At 40.6% G+C, this 17,018-nt stretch overlaps 3 protein-coding genes across 3 annotated transcripts; 2 read left to right on the forward strand and 1 right to left on the reverse strand.

The window, feature by feature from the left end:
* Positions 1 to 35: 35 nt before the first annotated feature.
* LOC113172213 (extracellular calcium-sensing receptor-like) lies at positions 36 to 6,239 on the forward strand. Its single transcript, XM_026375083.1, has 10 exons — positions 36 to 48; positions 1,317 to 1,464; positions 1,876 to 2,164; positions 2,335 to 2,421; positions 2,519 to 2,710; positions 3,076 to 3,345; positions 3,406 to 3,609; positions 3,690 to 3,896; positions 5,097 to 5,220; positions 5,344 to 6,239. Exons 1-10 carry the CDS (start codon positions 36 to 38, stop codon positions 6,237 to 6,239), a joined length of 2,430 nt encoding a protein of 809 aa, XP_026230868.1.
* An 850-nt stretch (positions 6,240 to 7,089) lies between these two features.
* LOC113166306 (extracellular calcium-sensing receptor-like) lies at positions 7,090 to 10,830 on the reverse strand. Its single transcript, XM_026366377.1, has 9 exons — positions 10,387 to 10,830; positions 9,817 to 10,017; positions 9,108 to 9,692; positions 8,860 to 8,990; positions 8,663 to 8,759; positions 8,417 to 8,540; positions 7,783 to 8,255; positions 7,612 to 7,692; positions 7,090 to 7,446 (listed from the first exon to the last, which is right to left on the reverse strand). Exons 1-9 carry the CDS (start codon positions 10,828 to 10,830, stop codon positions 7,090 to 7,092), a joined length of 2,493 nt encoding a protein of 830 aa, XP_026222162.1.
* Positions 10,831 to 12,668: 1,838 nt separating this feature from the next.
* LOC113165024 (extracellular calcium-sensing receptor-like) lies at positions 12,669 to 16,663 on the forward strand. Its single transcript, XM_026364517.1, is given in 10 exon segments — positions 12,669 to 12,820; positions 12,973 to 13,267; positions 13,425 to 13,511; positions 13,655 to 13,924; positions 14,023 to 14,229; positions 14,324 to 14,599; positions 15,225 to 15,374; positions 15,376 to 15,453; positions 15,552 to 15,675; positions 15,750 to 16,663. Coding segments are annotated over 10 exon segments (2,511 nt in total). The 5' UTR covers positions 12,669 to 12,710.
* Positions 16,664 to 17,018: the final 355 nt, after the last annotated feature.

Here is a 17,018-nt window from a genome sequence, read left to right on the forward strand (position 1 = left end):
ACCTAAAGAAAGAAAGAAACATTAGAATCCATACCATGGCTGGCCCAGGTTTGAAGGAAAGCTGCAGCTCTGTGAAGCAAAATGTTTCAGTGACTGAGCAGCTGTTCTTTCTCATCACATACAAATAAAATACTGATATCTGAGAGTGAGGCTGATGTTATATACTCTGTTTAGCACACATAAATCTGAGAGGCCCGCCTAGATACTGTAGTTATGACATCATCATAGCTAGCACCTTATTGTTTCTTGGGTTGGGTGAATATCCAGTGGTCTAAATGTGGCTGGAGTATCTTCACAGTGTGCGCTACAGTATATCAGTGTATTCACACATTCAAGCACTTTCATAAATTTGCTCAATGCAATAAAAACTTTTTGCATATACTAGTAATTAGAAAAAAACAAACTATAACAACCAGTATTACAACTACCTACCTTGTTCATACTGACTCCTTTCATTTGGAGTACTACTTTGTAGCTTCCTCCATTTTGGCAAAGTTACAGTTCAACACACAGTTATTGTAAACATGTCTGTAAAAAGAAACTAAACAGATTATTATGTACATAAAATTATACATTTAAAGTAAGCCAAAGACTGGTTTGTGGTCTCTCAGAATTAGGAAGCGTTCAATATGTTGCTTGCAGTGCTTGTAGTTGATCTGAACTATGATGGACATGGGGTCGATGTGATGTTAAAAATTAAAAAGATAACAGTACAGTGTTTTTGTAACAAATTAAGACAAAAAATAGCAGTGTAAAGTGGGTACGCATGTTGAATTATCCGTTTCAGATTTCCTACATACATACACACTTGTCAGACATATTGGGTACAGTTTAGCTGTGTGGAGTAGAGAAACTTTTATTTATCTATGTTTCAATATTTAACTTCTTATGATAATTTTAATGTGAATGTCAAAAAAGGTGACAAATGCCATATGGATTGTCGTTATTGATTTGCATATATCAATGAAATTAATAGTCACATTATACCCTTCATTGAACCAGAAATAAGGAGGTATCCAGACTGTTTTTAATTTAAAGACGTTTTTTTTCATATTCTACCTCCAGGTAATATTACATCACTTGTTTGCATTAACCCTGAGAGACAGCTGATGTCCAATCCAGACACATGGAGTCGTTAATAAGATCCAACAAAGGTTACATACTCTATATAATGTGCCCAAATCTTTTCTCTCTCCCACCTTCTCCATGTAACATTATGAATCTACTTTCCTCACGTTCCTTGCTCTACTGTGTTTGCTCCCTAACTTTAACATATGCCCCAATTTCTAGCGTCCCCTCTCCGGCTCCATCTGCAGCCAAAGTGTGCACTCTTCAAAACAGCTTTCAACCAGGCTTTGTGGCCAAGGGTGACTATGTTATTGGAGGGATCTTTCCACTTCATTATAACCAGGAGATGCCAGATCTCAACAGTACCTACAGACCACCACCAGTGAAGTGCAATGGGTGAGTCCAATAGATGTTAAGAGGAAATCATCATGAGTTTCTATAATATGCTGTTTCTAGTTAAATTAAAACAATTCTTGTAGAAAATGGATGTAGTACATGTTTAAATGTACTATTCTGCAGAAGACAGTTATGATGAAATGCAGTAGTTTATTATTGTATGTGTATTGTATACAGTAATGTCCTGGCCTGACCTGCACACCAGATTTAGTTTTGACCAAACTAAATGAAATTTGCACTTACACTGATCAATGTACCTCTTCCCACTTTACATTGATCTTTCAAAAAATCAGATTGGGATTTGATATGATTTTTCAGACTGACTTGATATTATAATATAATATCATACTCTGAATTGATTTTTCCTCTACACTCTGTGTGTGTTGTGTCACTGTGTCTGCTGTGAGGCAGATTTGACCCCAGGGCTTTTCGTTGGGCTCTGACTATGAGGCTGGCAGTAGAGGAGATTAACCAAAATTCAGAGCTATTGCCCAATTACACCCTTGGTTACAAAATCTTTGATTCATGTGCATACCCACTGACTGGCCAGAGAGCTGCTCTGGCTGTGCTGAACGGGGTGAGTGAGGATGATGCTCCCACGTGCAGCAATGCTTCTCCGCTCCTCGCTGTGATTGGGGAATCGGGATCTGCTCAGTCTATCGTGGTGTCAAGAATCCTACAGCCATTTCGAATCCCAATGGTATTGGCGACTATTTTTTCTATGTAATCCTCCTTTTGTTGGAGTTTTTCCTCTCTGCCTTGTGCTTTACATAATGGGGTCTTAACCTTAATATGTAATGTCAAGCTTGGCGCTTTATAAATACTGAATTGAAAATTGGCATGCTGTTCATTTCCCCCTTCTTTACACAGATCAGCTACTTTTCTTCCTGTGCATGTTTCACAGACAGAATAAAATATCCTACCTTCTTCAGAGTAATCCCTAATGATGACTATCAGGTAAGGTCAAGATTGACCTCAGACCAAAAGTCATAACCTTCTCGCCATGTAGCATTGACGTCTATATATGACACCAAGTCATTTCTGTTGAACCCAGGTGAAGGCCATTGCCCAGCTGCTGGTAAGATTTAACTGGACTTGGGTAGGGCTGGTGCGAGGGGACCATGAATACGGCCGCTTCGCTGTGCAAGGTTTACTGAGAGAATTGAAGGGTACCAAAGTGTGTGTAGCATACCAACAAATGATTCCTCTGCTCTACAATCGGCAAAAGGCACTGGAGATCATGCAGGTAGATTCAAAGACATACTTAATGACATTATGTATAGCATTACAGAGTTTTTAATTCATTTTAGCCATCTTTGTATAGCTGATTATATACCAGGACAGTGAAAACCTCTGTGTCTATAATCGGTTATGTTGTCCTAACATTTTGACAGTACTGGTGAAAATGATGGTCTGCATCATGTTGTTTTCAACTAACTTTTGTTATATGTCATAATTTGGCTGGATACATGGGGGAAAAGATATTTATAAATGTTCAAATCATCGCTTTTGTGTATTCTCTTGTGTCTTTTTACAGTTTTTACTCTTACCCAGTGTCCCTTTGTTTGAACCTAGTTTCCTTTTGCTTTCTGGTCTCCTTTTTAAATAAAGGTTATGCGTAGCTCTACAGCAAAAGTGGTGGTGTTTTTTTCAGCTGAGGGGGAGATGACTCCATTCTTGAGAGACTACATGACTCAGAACATCACAGGAATCCAGTGGGTTGCTAGTGAGGCCTGGATCACAGCATCTGTTTTCACAGGGAGCGAGTATTACCCCTATTTGGGAGGCACCATTGGGTTTGGTATTAAAAAAGGTTACATCTCCAGACTCGGTGACTATCTACGGACAGTTAACCCTGAGACATATCCTGACAGTCCTCTTGTGCAGGAACTGTGGGAGGCTCTGTATGGCTGCAGCGCTTTTCCATCCTTTGGGTCCCAGTTGCCTCCCTGCTCAGGACATGAATTGCAGTTGAACCAGCATTCAGCCTACATGAATACATCTAGCCCTAGAGTGGCCTATAATGTCTACAAGGCTGTATATGCAATTGCTCATTCCCTCCACAACCTTCTTCTGTGTCAACCAGGCAGTGGCCCTTTCCAAAACAACTCATGTGCTCAAAGCAACAGCATACACCCCTGGCAGGTATAGCCTGGTATTCCTACTGTAACATTATTAAACAAAACTTTTGTCTGACATTTTTATATGATATATTGATTTTCAAGCTCCAGTACTACATCCAGGAAGTGACTTTTAACATTGCTGGGGAGGAAGTGAACTTCGACCTGAAAGGTGACTCCGTACCCTATTATGACATCATAAACTGGCAGAGAGGCACAGCCGGCAACATTGAGTTTGTCAACGTGGGGTTGTTTGATGGAACCAAGCCTGCCGGAGAGGAGCTGGTGATCCAGGAAGACAGGATAATGTGGGCAGGGCATCAGAGTGAGGCAAGCTGCTCACACTGTGTTTTTACCTTCATCAGATGCCAACTGTTGAAGTTCTGTAGGTTAAGGTGGAGGTAAGTCAGGTGGGTGCCACTAGCTGGATTTGAAATCAGTTTTTTTGCATTTGTCAACGCTAGAAATTCAAAGCCCACCACAGAATATAAGACGTTTGGTCATTTCAGTGGGATCATTCGTAATGATTCATTTGAATCCCAACAGCAAGAAAGTAAAACATTTACTTTTTTAACACAAACACATAAAGGCACAAAGTTTTGCTATTTGAGTGTTTTTTGTGATGTGACAGTGATGTTAAACAGAAAGGTTTAATCAGTCTAATCAGGCGTGAAGTTGTTTTTTTGCTGATGGATTAATTAAGAATGGTGGAAGTGCTGAGATCACTTATAACACAGTGTAGAAATGTAGAAATAAAAGTTCAGTATTTAACTTGTTACCTTATCTCTGGCGACCCTGCGTCCTCATATGAGGACATTCAATTTTGATTTGGTGGCACCTTTTAATTTAATCTGCTTAACATGGACCCGTTGTTGTCATTTTTCCACTGGTTACGAAAGCACAACACACAAACCATTGTAACAAAAAGATGGTGCTGATCTCAGCCAAAATGTTAAACAGCCGAGTCAAAGATAAATGTGAAGAAGCTATAAACCTCCTGAAATTTGGACTCTATCAGCATATTATTTTACAGATTATAAAATAATAGGATTGTAGGAAGAAACTAACAGTAATATTTATCACTGATCACTGATACATTTTCATAACAGATCTCTTTGTCTAGAGCAGGAAGAGGATTTCTCTGATTATGGTTCTGCACATCCTGGCATGGAACAACTAAGTCATGAAAAGCTCACTCTACCTGATTCATCAGAATCTGATCAGTATAGTGATGGTGATAGTGACAATGAGCTACTACTCCATCCTATAAAGAGACATAATAACTAAAAAGAGACACTATCTAGAGAAGCAAAATAATTAAAAGAAAAGAAGAAAAGTAGAAATCTAAATTATTGTATTTAAATTATGGATAATGTGTGAATGCTGCAGCTGAGAATGATGGACCTCATATTCTGTTTAGTCACTTTCCATCAGCGGTAACTAGTTAATAATTTCAGTATAGACATTTCACCCTGCAGAGCTGAAAGGCATTATATTCTCTCTGCTCCCTAGCTGCCGATGTCTGTGTGCAGTGCCAACTGTCTTCCAGGGTCCCGGAAGGCTGTCCGTCGTGGGGAGCCTGTCTGCTGCTTTGACTGTGTACCATGTGACAGTGGCAAAATTAGCAATCAGACAAGTAAACTTAAAACCAAGCAATTAAAAGCATAATTGAAATCTATGTATCATTGTGCAATATTTTGAATTCTTTTTTATTTCAAGTGAGTGAATCTGTTTTGATCTATCTTTCCTTTAGACTCAGTAGAATGCACATTTTGTCCTGATGACTTCTGGTCAAACAAAGACAGAACGGCCTGCATCCCCAAGGAGGTAGAGTTCTTGGCCTATGATTCTCTAGGTATAGCTCTTACAGTGATTTCTGTGGTGGGTGCCTGCATCACCGTGGTTGTCTGTGGAGTTTTCTTCCATCACAGAAACACAGCCATTGTCCGTGTGAACAATTCTGAACTCAGCTTCTTCATCCTGTTCGCGCTGATGCTCTGTTTCCTCTGCTCCCTGTTGTTCATTGGAGAGCCAACATCTTGGTCCTGCATGCTGCGCCACACTGTCTTTAGCATTACATTTTCACTATGCATTTCGTGCATCCTGGGGAAGACTCTGGTGGTGCTGGCTGCTTTCACTGCCACCAGGCCAGGGGACAACGTCATGAAGTGGCTGGGGCCCAAGCAGCAGAGGGCCATTATCTTCAGCTGCACTCTGGTTCAGGTGGTTATCTGTGCTGCCTGGCTCATTGGAGCTCACCCGTTTCCATCCCGAAATACACAATACGAACGCTCAAAAATTATATTGGAATGTAGTGTGGGTTCCAACCTCGCATTCTGGTGTGTATTGGGATATATTGGTTTTCAGGCTTGTTTGTGCTTCGTATTAGCTTTTCTGGCCCGCAAGTTGCCAGGCAACTTTAACGAGGCCAAGTTCATCACATTTAGCATGCTGATCTTCTGTGCCGTGTGGCTAGCCTTCATTCCTGCCTATATCAGCTCCCCTGGAAAATATGCTACTGCAGTAGAGTCATTTGCCATCCTTGCTTCCAGCTTTGGTTTGTTGTTCTGTCTGTTTGCTCCGAAGTGTTACATTATTTTACTGAAGCCAGAAAGAAATACAAAACAGCATCTAATGGGAAAAGAAAAGAAGTAATGTTGCATAATTTTACAATAAGATAGTTTTATTCAGTGCTCAATGTTATTTAAAAGTAGCCTTCGCAAGCATTTCATTGTTTGAAAGTAACAGTTGTATGTAATTGATGTTCTAGAAAGGAAATAAATAAGTACAAGGAACTATAATGTATATTAAAAAAAATAAAAAATAAAGATGTTCCCTGGTTCACTAAGTTCACAAATATAGTTTTGTATTTATTAAGGTCAAATTCCTCCTGTTGAGATACCAGTCCTGCTGCTGACCAGCAAAAGTTCTTGCAACTCCAAAATGTGCCATTATGGAGTAACTTCACTACTTGTGCAACCTGACTGGGCTGCAGGTACTGCTTCATGCTACCAGTAGCTTTCTAAATAGAAAAATGTATATCCCTGAAGTTTAAGTAACTTTGTCTCATGCTATAAAGATTAAGGTACATTTTTTGAGCAGGTTATTATATAAAGATATAAATATATACAGATATACTTCCAGGTCTAAAATTGGTGGTGAGGTGAGGTGTCACAGATAAAACTAGGCTAACATGTTTTTCTTGTCTAGAACTAAAGACCCATTAAAATGTGACAAAAACTAATTTACATTTTAGTCAAAAGACTAAAATCAGAAATCAGCTTCCAATTTAACACTAGTGCTCATTCATGGTCCCAGATAATATAGGTTTACATGCCCAACGAGTGACTTAAGGCTAGTAATGAGTAATTTGAATTTTCAAAGATGCAGTGGTTGTGTGACAGTTGTTTTGTAGTGCTTCTTCAAACATGTTGGTAAAAACATGGAAACACAATTTTTGTAACATTTTTATTTAGTTATTCAAAGTTTTCAAACATTTTCAAGTTCATCTGGAATATTTTCCAGTCATGCCTTTCTTAATGTTTCTTTCAGGCCTCAATAGAATTATATAACATTTAGGCACAAAAATACACAGTAGCAGTCCAAAACTGGAAGCTAATATAGCAAATATTTCCACAGCCACAGTAAACTTTCCAGGGGAGCTGATGTAAGCTGGGATAAAAGAGATCCACACAGCGCAAAAGATCAGCATACTGAAGGTGATGAGTTTCGCCTCATTAAATGTATCAGGTAGTTTGCGTCCAAGGAACGCCAGGAGAAGGCAAAGGAAGGCCAGTATCCCAATGTAACCTAGGACCAGGTAAAATCCAGCAGGCCACAGTTCCTTACACTCCACAACAATCTAAATATGTGAAAACAACACATAAATACAAATGAATTAATATATTTAATACCATTTGCATGACTTTTTCTGTTAGATTTTTAAACCTTTCTGATCACAGTATTTTCTAAAGTAATGCCAGTATAAAAATAGACTGTAGGAGCCATCGAAGCATGTTGTCTTTACTTTTCCAGTTGAGGCTTGGTAGGTTGGGTTCCTGAATGGAAAGGGAGGTGCAGCCAACAGCCAACCAGCACAGAGACAAACCTAAGGATGAGATTCGAAGACAGGCAGTTCTTTAATGAATCACACAAAAAACTTGAAATGATCATAGGTTTACAGTAACAGCCTTCCCACCTGAGGAGCTGTGGTGCAGAGGATCAGAGTCCTCTGTTGAGAGGGTCCAAACAGTCTCAGAGCCCTGGATCCAGGTACATTAGTCCGAAAGGCCAGGAGCACTACAATAGTTTTAACTAGTAGGCAGGAGAGACAGAGGACAAAACTGATCCCGAATGCTGCCTGGCGGAGCCTGCATGTCCACACAGATGGCTCGCCAATGAACAACAGAGAACACAAGAAGCAGAGGTTGAGTGACAGGAGAAGCATGAAGCTTATTTCTGAGTTGTTGGCCTTGATAATGGGCGTAGAGCGGAAGTGGTGAAAGACAGTGGTGATTACGGTGGTGAGAACAACACCCAGCAGAGTGAGTACCACCAGGATGATGCCCATGGTGTCAGAGACAGACAGGAATTCTTCAACCCCAGCGACACATTTGACCTTGTCTTTGTCTGACCAGTAGTACTCAGGACATTTTGTACACTCAGTGGAACCTTGTGGGGGGGAAACCACACGTTACATGAACATCTAGAAACATTGCTGTTGTGCATGCACAAACCATGCATTGATGACTTAGTGTCCGTGGTTTCATTGACAATCTGCTTCATGCAGAAATTGTAACATATTTTAACATAATATACATAAAACAGTCTACCGGTGTGGTTGCTGATCTCCCCATCAGCACAGGGTAAACAATCAAAGCAGCATCGAGGCTCTCTAGGGCGTCTGGCCTGCCTGCTGCCAGGGGGGCACGGAGCACTGCACAAAGAAACAGGCACCTGCACAAACATCCGCTAATGGTTATACAATTGAAGTATAGAAGCATGAAAAAAATAGAAGTGTAATCAAGCAATATTTAAAATGAAGATCCTCTATAGACACACATGGACATAAAACCCACCTGTGACTGTCCTGTTGTCCATACAATGGCGCTCTTCTCAATCTGTAACTGCTGTAGTAATGGAGCTGAACCATCATAACTTCCCACTTTGATAAATCTAAACGCATTATAGAATTCTTCAAAACCAGGAAGAAAGCTTTTCTATCGTGATTTCTCAAACATACACTTGTATTCCTTCTTGAAGTACAATATTTCACCTCATGTCACCGTTACTGTCCCTCTGCCAGTTAATGATTTCATAGAGAGGAACTGGCTCTCCATTTGTATCAAAGTGAACCTTTTCCTCGAACTGGTTGGTGAAATTTACTGCCTTCAGATGATCCAGCAACTGTTCAAAAATAGGAGTAAAGAAAGACCAGAGAACAGAACAGCAGACTAAATGAGGGATACAAATGGGTACGTGAAAACTGATTTCGACATTTTCGTTTGCAGTGTGAAGGCTTACCTGCCTAGAGGTAAATGATTTTTGATTTTCACACACGCCTTTGTAAAGTCCTGTGGAATCACAGTTCAGTAAAGTATGCAGAGCATGGGCAATGGCATATACAGCTTTATACACGTTATAGGATATTCTGACCTTAGATACATCAGTGTAACTGCTGTCAGTGGACATCAGGTCCTCTGAACCTGTGCACACAGGCTTCTCAGCAGCAGCTTTATCATTTTCATCAACGGTGTGTTGTACAGTAGATGTGACCAAGGATCTAGAAGCATTTCCATAGTCAGCTTCCAATCTCATTATGTTATCCACTGTACCAGCTTCATTTTCTTGGAATCTGGTGACTCCTCCAAAATCTAGCCTGCAGCCAAATAGCTCTTCCCAGAACATGTTGATGAATTCCATCCCAGGTTTGGGAGATGGCCTTACACTCAAAAGGAACTCTTTCAAGCCGGGGATTGTGACTCCAGGGAATGAGAAGCCTAGTGTGCCCTCTAGGAGATGGTGGAAGCGGGGTGAAGTCAAGAGTCTAGCAGTCACCCAGGCTTCACTAGCTACCCACTGGATATCTGTCACATTTCTCTGAGCAAGCTAGAAAAATACACACAAAGAGAAGTGATGATGATTGCACAATATTTCTAATGATCATATTACTAATATAAAAATGCAAATTAAATGTTTTATGCCTGAGCATACACATTTACTTAGTGTTTACCTCTGAGAGCAGATCCAGCAGCTGTCCCTCTGTGGCAAAGACAACCACAACCTGTGCAGATGAGCTCTGCAACCTATTTGCCATTTCTTGTATTTCAGCCGCTGTGGGCGATTTGGGGATAGTCAGATGAAATGCCACACAACCACCTTGCAGTATAAACTGATTAGAGAATGCTTGGATGCCATATTGACTGTAGTCATCCTGAAACATATCGAGACAAGTTTAGAAAATGAAGTTGCTTTGTTGAACTGACTGACAGTGGAGTGAAAAGAAAAGTCTGGGTCTCACCGTGGTTCCAACTGTGCCCACCCAGAACCAGCCTAAGAAGGTGACCAGCTGTACAAGACCTTTAACTTGAAAGAGATCACTTGGCACAGTCCGCATGAATGATGGGTAGATATGCTTGTCAGTAAGACAGGTACAAGTGGCAAAATAGCTCACCTGTGAGAGAGGGGAAGTTAATTCAAGCACCTTTTCATGTGAAAAAAAACAAGTGGTGGAAGGAAAACACAGCCTTTATAAAGTTAAAATACTGAGCACTGAGCACTGAGCTTTTCATTTCTTTATTACCAGTGGGACGTTGAATGGGCCAAGAGTTTGAGCCACGGCTCTTGTAGGGGAAGAGGATGCAAGACCGATCACAGCAGGTACAAGAGAACCAGCCAGACACGTAGACAGTGTTTCAGATTCTGTACTCCTATCCATTCTCTCCTCTGTTACATTTTCTATCGTGTAGTTTCCATTATTTCCAACACTGTGAGGCATTGCTGTGCTACATTCAACACCTGTTGTCAGCATCCTTTTCTTTCTTGTTTTTTCTACTGTGTGCATATTTTGCCTGTTTTGGCTCCCCTCACTCGTCACAGTTGTGGTCCGGGTGATTAGGGAAAGAACAGCCTGCAGGCTGGTGTGGACATGGTCACAGCTGTCCATTAACCGGTAGCCTAGTTTAACACCTGGTAACAGGCTCGAGTCACGGTTAATTTCCTCCACTGTAAACGCCATGGTCATCATCCAGCGGAAGGCTCTGTGGTCAAAGCTGCAGGAAATTAAATATAAGAGCATTTTGTGAAATAAATCTCATGGCAAGAAACTGTATCACAGCACACTTTTTGAAAATTAGAACCTGTTACTAGTGTAGGAGAAACATAAACACAGCAGGAGGACATTTTATTTGTGTAATAGTGTGTGATTTTTCAACAATCTGAGAAAGGCAAATCAAAATGAAGATATATCAGACATAAATGGCATCTGCAGACTCACCCACTGCAAGGTGTGTATTGGGGTTTGCTAGAGTAGCTGTGCTGTGGCCTTAGGGCCAAATAATGCAGAGGGAAAAGCCCTCCAATCACAACATCCCCTTCCGACTGCAGGGTCAAAGAGTCACCGTCTTCCAGCTTCACACACTGAGGTGAACTTGAATTAAAGCTACTCTCTCCCTGTATCTCCAAGCCACTCAGTCTCTTTGTTATAGTGTCTCCTTTCACATTACCTCCCTCCAAACTTACTTCCTTTTCATTTACAAATCGAGGAACATCAGAAAACACCAGAAGAAGAAGGCTAAATAAGGCCCAAATAAGCAGCCACAGAGAAGCCCCAGCCAGGGTTGAATGTAGCATCCACACTGACTCCATAAAGACTGTGTGTGGGCTGGAGATGATAATTCTCCAAAGTAGTATCTGCCTAATGATTACAATGACTACAGTATATAAAACTACTATGTTTCCATCATTTCATTGGCCATGTGTCATCGCCTGAACGACCAATCACAATAGAAAGCAATGGCAGAGCAGAATAGAGAACAAGACATCTGAACTCTGAGTTTCAACTAGAGCATTAAGTCTGCTGGAGAAAACTGTCCTGATCTCAATCAAAACAGATGAAAAAGTCATGTTTATAAAGTGTTTCTCTTCGAATACTGACCTCAAATTTATCTCAATCTTATAATAAAACACAGATGAATGAGCAGAATTTGATTTATTTTGCTTGTGAGCATGGGTGTTGTTGTGTTTAGATCTGCTAACAATTCTAAAATAAAAAAAAAAACACATGAAAGAACTCCGCACCAATTTTCATGACAATAAAAATGTAGTATGAAAGTCTTTTCTGTAATCGCACTTGGTTACCAGACCTGTGATGAATCACTTCCTGAATATTGCTATTGTGTTAATCTTTGAAAAAGGCTGTAGTTGTAATTATTTTATAAACTAGCTGTCACTCAAATGTATAGACCTGTGAAACTGTCTTGGCATACTTCTGCCACCTACTGGTCATCATTATGGTTGCACTAGTTTGCCTGTGATAAGACGCAGTGTACGTACTTCACACTGTATGTACTGTATTAAGCACTCTCTACAGAGAGCATTTCAGCCACGCTTACACCACTCGCACTACACCCTGGTATTTGTGGCCCTAACCCTATTTTTATGCTTCTGCGTTTATGCGGATTGCAATTGTGTATTGCAATCCGTGTATTGTGTATTAAAACATGGTTGACCTACAGTTTATATGGTATCTGAAGCGCTCCTGTGTAGACACGTGCAGCACCTGGTGTTTTTTGGTAAAATTAATAATAGCTGCTGTAATAACACATTTTGACTCAGAGGCTTCCTAATTAGTTTTCGGCCTCGCCTCTACATCACTTTCCCCAATGGTTGGAGGGAAAGATTAATTAATAAACAACCTGATGACTAAAGACTGATGATGTAGTCTTGTATATAAAATTAAAGGACTATGCAAAATGATTAGAAACAGGTGAAAGGAGGAGAGCCGTCATGGGGGCAGCTGACACACGCCTGCTTCTGTTTGCCTTGATTTTGTCCTCGTCACCATATTTACTGCCTGTGTTTTCTGCTCTTTCTTGTAAAACACTGAAACACTTTGATCTTAATGGGATGCACAAAGCTGGTGACGTGGTTCTGGGGGGTCTGTTTGAGGTCCATTACTCATTTGTTTTTCCTGAGCTCTCCTTTACCTCAGAGCCCAGCCAGCCAAAGTGCCAAAGGTGAGTTTCACACAAATACAGCAGACAGCAGTGTTGATTATTCTCTATTCTTTATTTATAGTATTTATATTTTGGGGTCATATTCATTGCAGATGTATTCAAATTTTAAAAGACTGTATCTGTAAATAGTTGTTAATGGTGGTGTGTGTTAGCTTTGATATCCTAGGTTTCAGGCATGCTCAAACCATGGCTTTTGCCATTTACGAGATCAACAAAAACCCCAATCTGCTACCTAATGTGACTCTGGGATATAGTGTATATGACAGCTGTGCCACACTTGGAATTTCACTGCGTGCTTCGTTGTCACTAGCCAGTGGTCAAGAGGAGCAGTTTCTTTTGGATGAGACCTGTGTGGGTTCCCCTCCAGTCTTGGGGATTGTGGGTGATTCCTACTCAACATTTACTATTGCCATGTCAAGTGTAATAGGGCTTTACAAACTGCCCATTGTAAGTTTCTTACTTTCTAATTATTTCCACTTGCGATATGAGAATAGTTTGAAGTGATCTATTTTAGTAAAACTGCGTGTTTGAATGTTCAGTGTTTGTTAAATGAGTTTACCATCATGCAATGAATACGATTTGTGCTTACTTATGTCTCTCACAGGTGAGTTACTTTGCCACATGTCCCTGCCTGAGTAATCGGCAGCGCTTTCCATCCTTTTTTAGAACAATCCCCAGTGATACTTTCCAGGTAGTTTTCATAGTTTCATTAGAGAAGCTACAGTATTTGTTTATTGTACGTGTTTCTTCCAATGAAAGAGTTATATCACATATCACATAATTACTGTATGCATTCCTGTACATATTTGTTTTCATGCTCTCCCATCCAATTAGGTGCGTGCCATGATTCAGGTTTTAAGACACTTTGGCTGGACGTGGGCAGGTCTGCTAGTCAGTAATGATGATTATGGACTTCATGCTGCTCGAACATTTCAGTCTGACCTCAGCCTGTCTGGTGCAGGTTGTCTGGCCTTCACAGAGATTTTACCATGGGACAGTGACCCACCTGAATATAGAAGGATTGTAGATTTGATAAAAATATCCACAGCTCGAGTGGTCATTGTGTTTGCACATGAGATCCACATGATTCACCTCATGGAGGAGGTAAGAATATAATAAGATATTCATTTTGGATGAAACAGTAATCTAAAAGCGAGGGATTAAAATAAGACTAAACCACTGTGTAATATTATGATTCACAGGTAGTGAGGCAGAAAGTGACAGGCCGCCAATGGATGGCTAGTGAAGCCTGGACAGCAGTCGAGGTACTACGGACGCCTGAATTCATGCCGTATTTGGGTGGCACCCTGGGAATTGCTGTCCGTCGAGGAGAAATTCCTGGGATGAGAGATTTTCTGTTACAAATATATCCTGACCTTCACCACAACAACAGCCATGAAAATAGTCTAGTAATAGTCTTTTTAAAAACAAACATCTGCCTGATAATCATAGTTGAGTTGTTTTAAAATCCTCATTATTACAATACTGAATTTCTCTCCTCAGGTCAATCAGTTTTGGGAGTACACATTTCAATGTAGATTTGCTCCACCTCCAGAAGGCTGGGTGGAAACTGGGGGAACAATGTGCACTGGGGATGAAGATCTAGAGACTGTAGAGACTGAGTTGCTGAATGTCTCAGACCTCAGGCCAGAGTACAATATTTACAAGGCTGTGTATGCTCTGGCACATGCCCTTGACGACATGCTGCGTTGTGTGCCAGGGAATGGGCCCTTCAGCAGACACAGCTGTGCTAGCTTCAAAACGCTGGAGCCGTGGCAGGTGTGATACAGCTCCCACTGCACCCGTCTTTTCCTCATTTAAACCCTTAATGACATTATGAGGTGACAAACTAATCTCCTGATCTTGTTTATTTAGCCCCAGTCCAATCAGTCCTCTGGAGTGAAAACGTCTCATTTCTGAATTGTGTAAAACGCTGTTTCCCCATCACATAGTTGGGATAAGATTAGTTTAATAAGGTAGTGAAAGGAAAATCAATCCAAATTAGGACTACAGGAACAGTCAGTTCACTTGCAGTTGTACAGCAGTGTTACAGAGTTGAGTTTCTTCCTCGACGAGCACTATTTGGCTACATGCAGACATGAGCTACACACTGCACTGTTACTGAGAAATTACTGAAGGAATTAGTAGTTTGTCAACCTCTGTTTCTGAAGGCAGACCCCTTATCTCCACCAGGAATAGCTGCAAATGGTCACGGTCTCTTTAATCAATGTTTGTGATTCCACCACACCACCTAAATTACAGTGTTACAAGTAATTAAAATTGTAAAGATTTTTTTCTTCTTTTCTTTTCTTTGTCATGAAAAGGTTTCTGTTAGTGTAAAAACTTAAGATACTGTTCTATTTATGTGTTACATGCTTTCTAATCTTTTCTTATCCATTTGTAGCTTGTACATTATTTGCAAAGAGTCAATTTCACCACATCATTCGGTGATCAAGTGTCTTTTGATGAGAACGGTGATGCTTTACCAATCTATGATATCATGAACTGGCTGTGGCTCCCTGATGGAAGAACTAAAGTTCAGAATGTGGGGGTTAGTTAAAAAGTCACTTTTTAAAGGGGAAGAGCTCATACTTTATGAGGACAAAATCTTTTGGAACTTTGAATCTAAAAAGGTAACACCTGCTTTTCCCAAAATAGCTCATTTTGATTACAATTCACTGCCTTAAATATTCCCTCATCCCATGATATGTAATTCTGCTTCTTCCTACAGCCCCCTCAGTCAGTGTGCAGCGAGAGCTGTCCCCCAGGTACTCGTATGGCCAGAAGAAAGGGGGAACCGGACTGCTGTTTTGACTGCATTCCTTGTTCTGATGGAAAAATCAGCAATAAGACTGGTTGGTTTTATTTTTTAATGCTTTATATTGGAAACATTATATCAGTTTGTGTTTAAGCAATTTCTATTTCTTAGACTCCATGGAATGCATCAGTTGTCCAGATGACTTCTGGTCCAGTCCTCAGCGTGACCACTGTGTTCCTAAGAAAACTGAGTTCCTTTCTTACAACGAGCCTCTAGGCATCTGCTTGACAACAACCTCGTTGCTGGGAACATTTTTCTGTGCTGTTGTTCTAGTAATCTTCACCCATCATCGCAGCACACCAATGGTACGCGCAAACAATTCAGAACTGAGTTTCATGATCTTGGCATCACTTAAACTGTGTTTCCTCTGCTCACTCTTGTTTATTGGACGACCCAGACTGTGGACATGCCAGCTGAGACATGCAGCATTTGGAATCAGCTTTGTTCTTTGTGTCTCATGTATTCTGGTGAAAACCATGGTAGTTCTAGCTGTGTTCAAGGCCTCAAAGCCAGGAGGTGGAGCCAGTCTGAAGTGGTTTGGTGTTGTGCAGCAGAGAGGGACAGTTATGGTTCTTACTTCTATTCAGGGGGCAATATGTGTTGTCTGGCTTGTCTCTGCCTCACCAGCTCCTCATAAAAACACTCAGTACTACAATGACAAGATTGTTTTTGAGTGTGTTGTAGGGTCAACAGTTGGATTTGCAGTGTTACTGGGTTACATTGGTTTACTGGCTGTTCTCAGTTTCCTCTTAGCCTTTCTAGCAAGAAATCTTCCAGACAACTTCAATGAGGCCAAACTCATCACCTTCAGCATGTTGATCTTCTGTGCTGTGTGGGTGGCATTTGTTCCTGCTTATGTGAACTCCCCAGGTAAATACGCAGATGCAGTGGAGATTTTTGCCATTTTGGCCTCAGGTTTTGGTCTTTTGGTGGCACTGTTTGGACCCAAATGTTATGTGATCCTACTGAAACCAGAGAGAAACACAAAGAAAGCAATTATGGGTCGAGACAACCCAAAGATATAAAGCATAAATTGATGCTTGATCCATGTTTTACTTTATAATGATAACCCTTCTGGTTGTAAGCATACGACATATAGTTCTGTGAGAAGAAGCTAAAAAAAAAAAACACAACCTAGATACATATATGAGTACAACTACATCAAATGTTATGAAATCTGAATAAAATGCAACTACATGATCTCCCATCTGATCTAATACGGCCATATGTGGAGTTGTTTGAAGTTGATGGACAGTCCTTGCACATATTTCCAGTAAAACTCCACTTCAGTTCCCAACAGTCAAAACATTCCCCCTGGTTGTATCACTCATGATTTTGTTGTCATTGGCCCTGTAAATGTTAACATGTAATGTGTAACAA

The sequence above is a fragment of the Anabas testudineus genome, chromosome 13, assembly GCF_900324465.2.
Source record: "Anabas testudineus chromosome 13, fAnaTes1.2, whole genome shotgun sequence".
Classification (NCBI taxonomy): Eukaryota; Metazoa; Chordata; class Actinopteri; order Anabantiformes; family Anabantidae; genus Anabas; species Anabas testudineus.

Bases quoted from the DNA above. Each gene is read 5' to 3' on its own strand.
- LOC113172213 (XM_026375083.1), top strand. The intron at 1,465-1,875 runs GTGAGTCCAATA...GCTGTGAGGCAG, and splicing joins CCACCAGTGAAGTGCAATGG to ATTTGACCCCAGGGCTTTTC. The intron at 3,610-3,689 runs GTATAGCCTGGT...TTGATTTTCAAG, and splicing joins ACAGCATACACCCCTGGCAG to CTCCAGTACTACATCCAGGA.
- LOC113166306 (XM_026366377.1), bottom strand. From the start codon at position 10,830: ATGATGACCATGGCGTTTACAGTGGAGGAAATTAACCGTGACTCGAGC. The intron at 10,018-10,386 runs GTAATAAAGAAA...GATATGTTTCAG, and splicing joins GCCCATTCAACGTCCCACTG to GATGACTACAGTCAATATGG. The intron at 8,541-8,662 runs GTGGGTTTTATG...ATGTTTGTGCAG, and splicing joins GGACAACAGGACAGTCACAG to GTGCCTGTTTCTTTGTGCAG.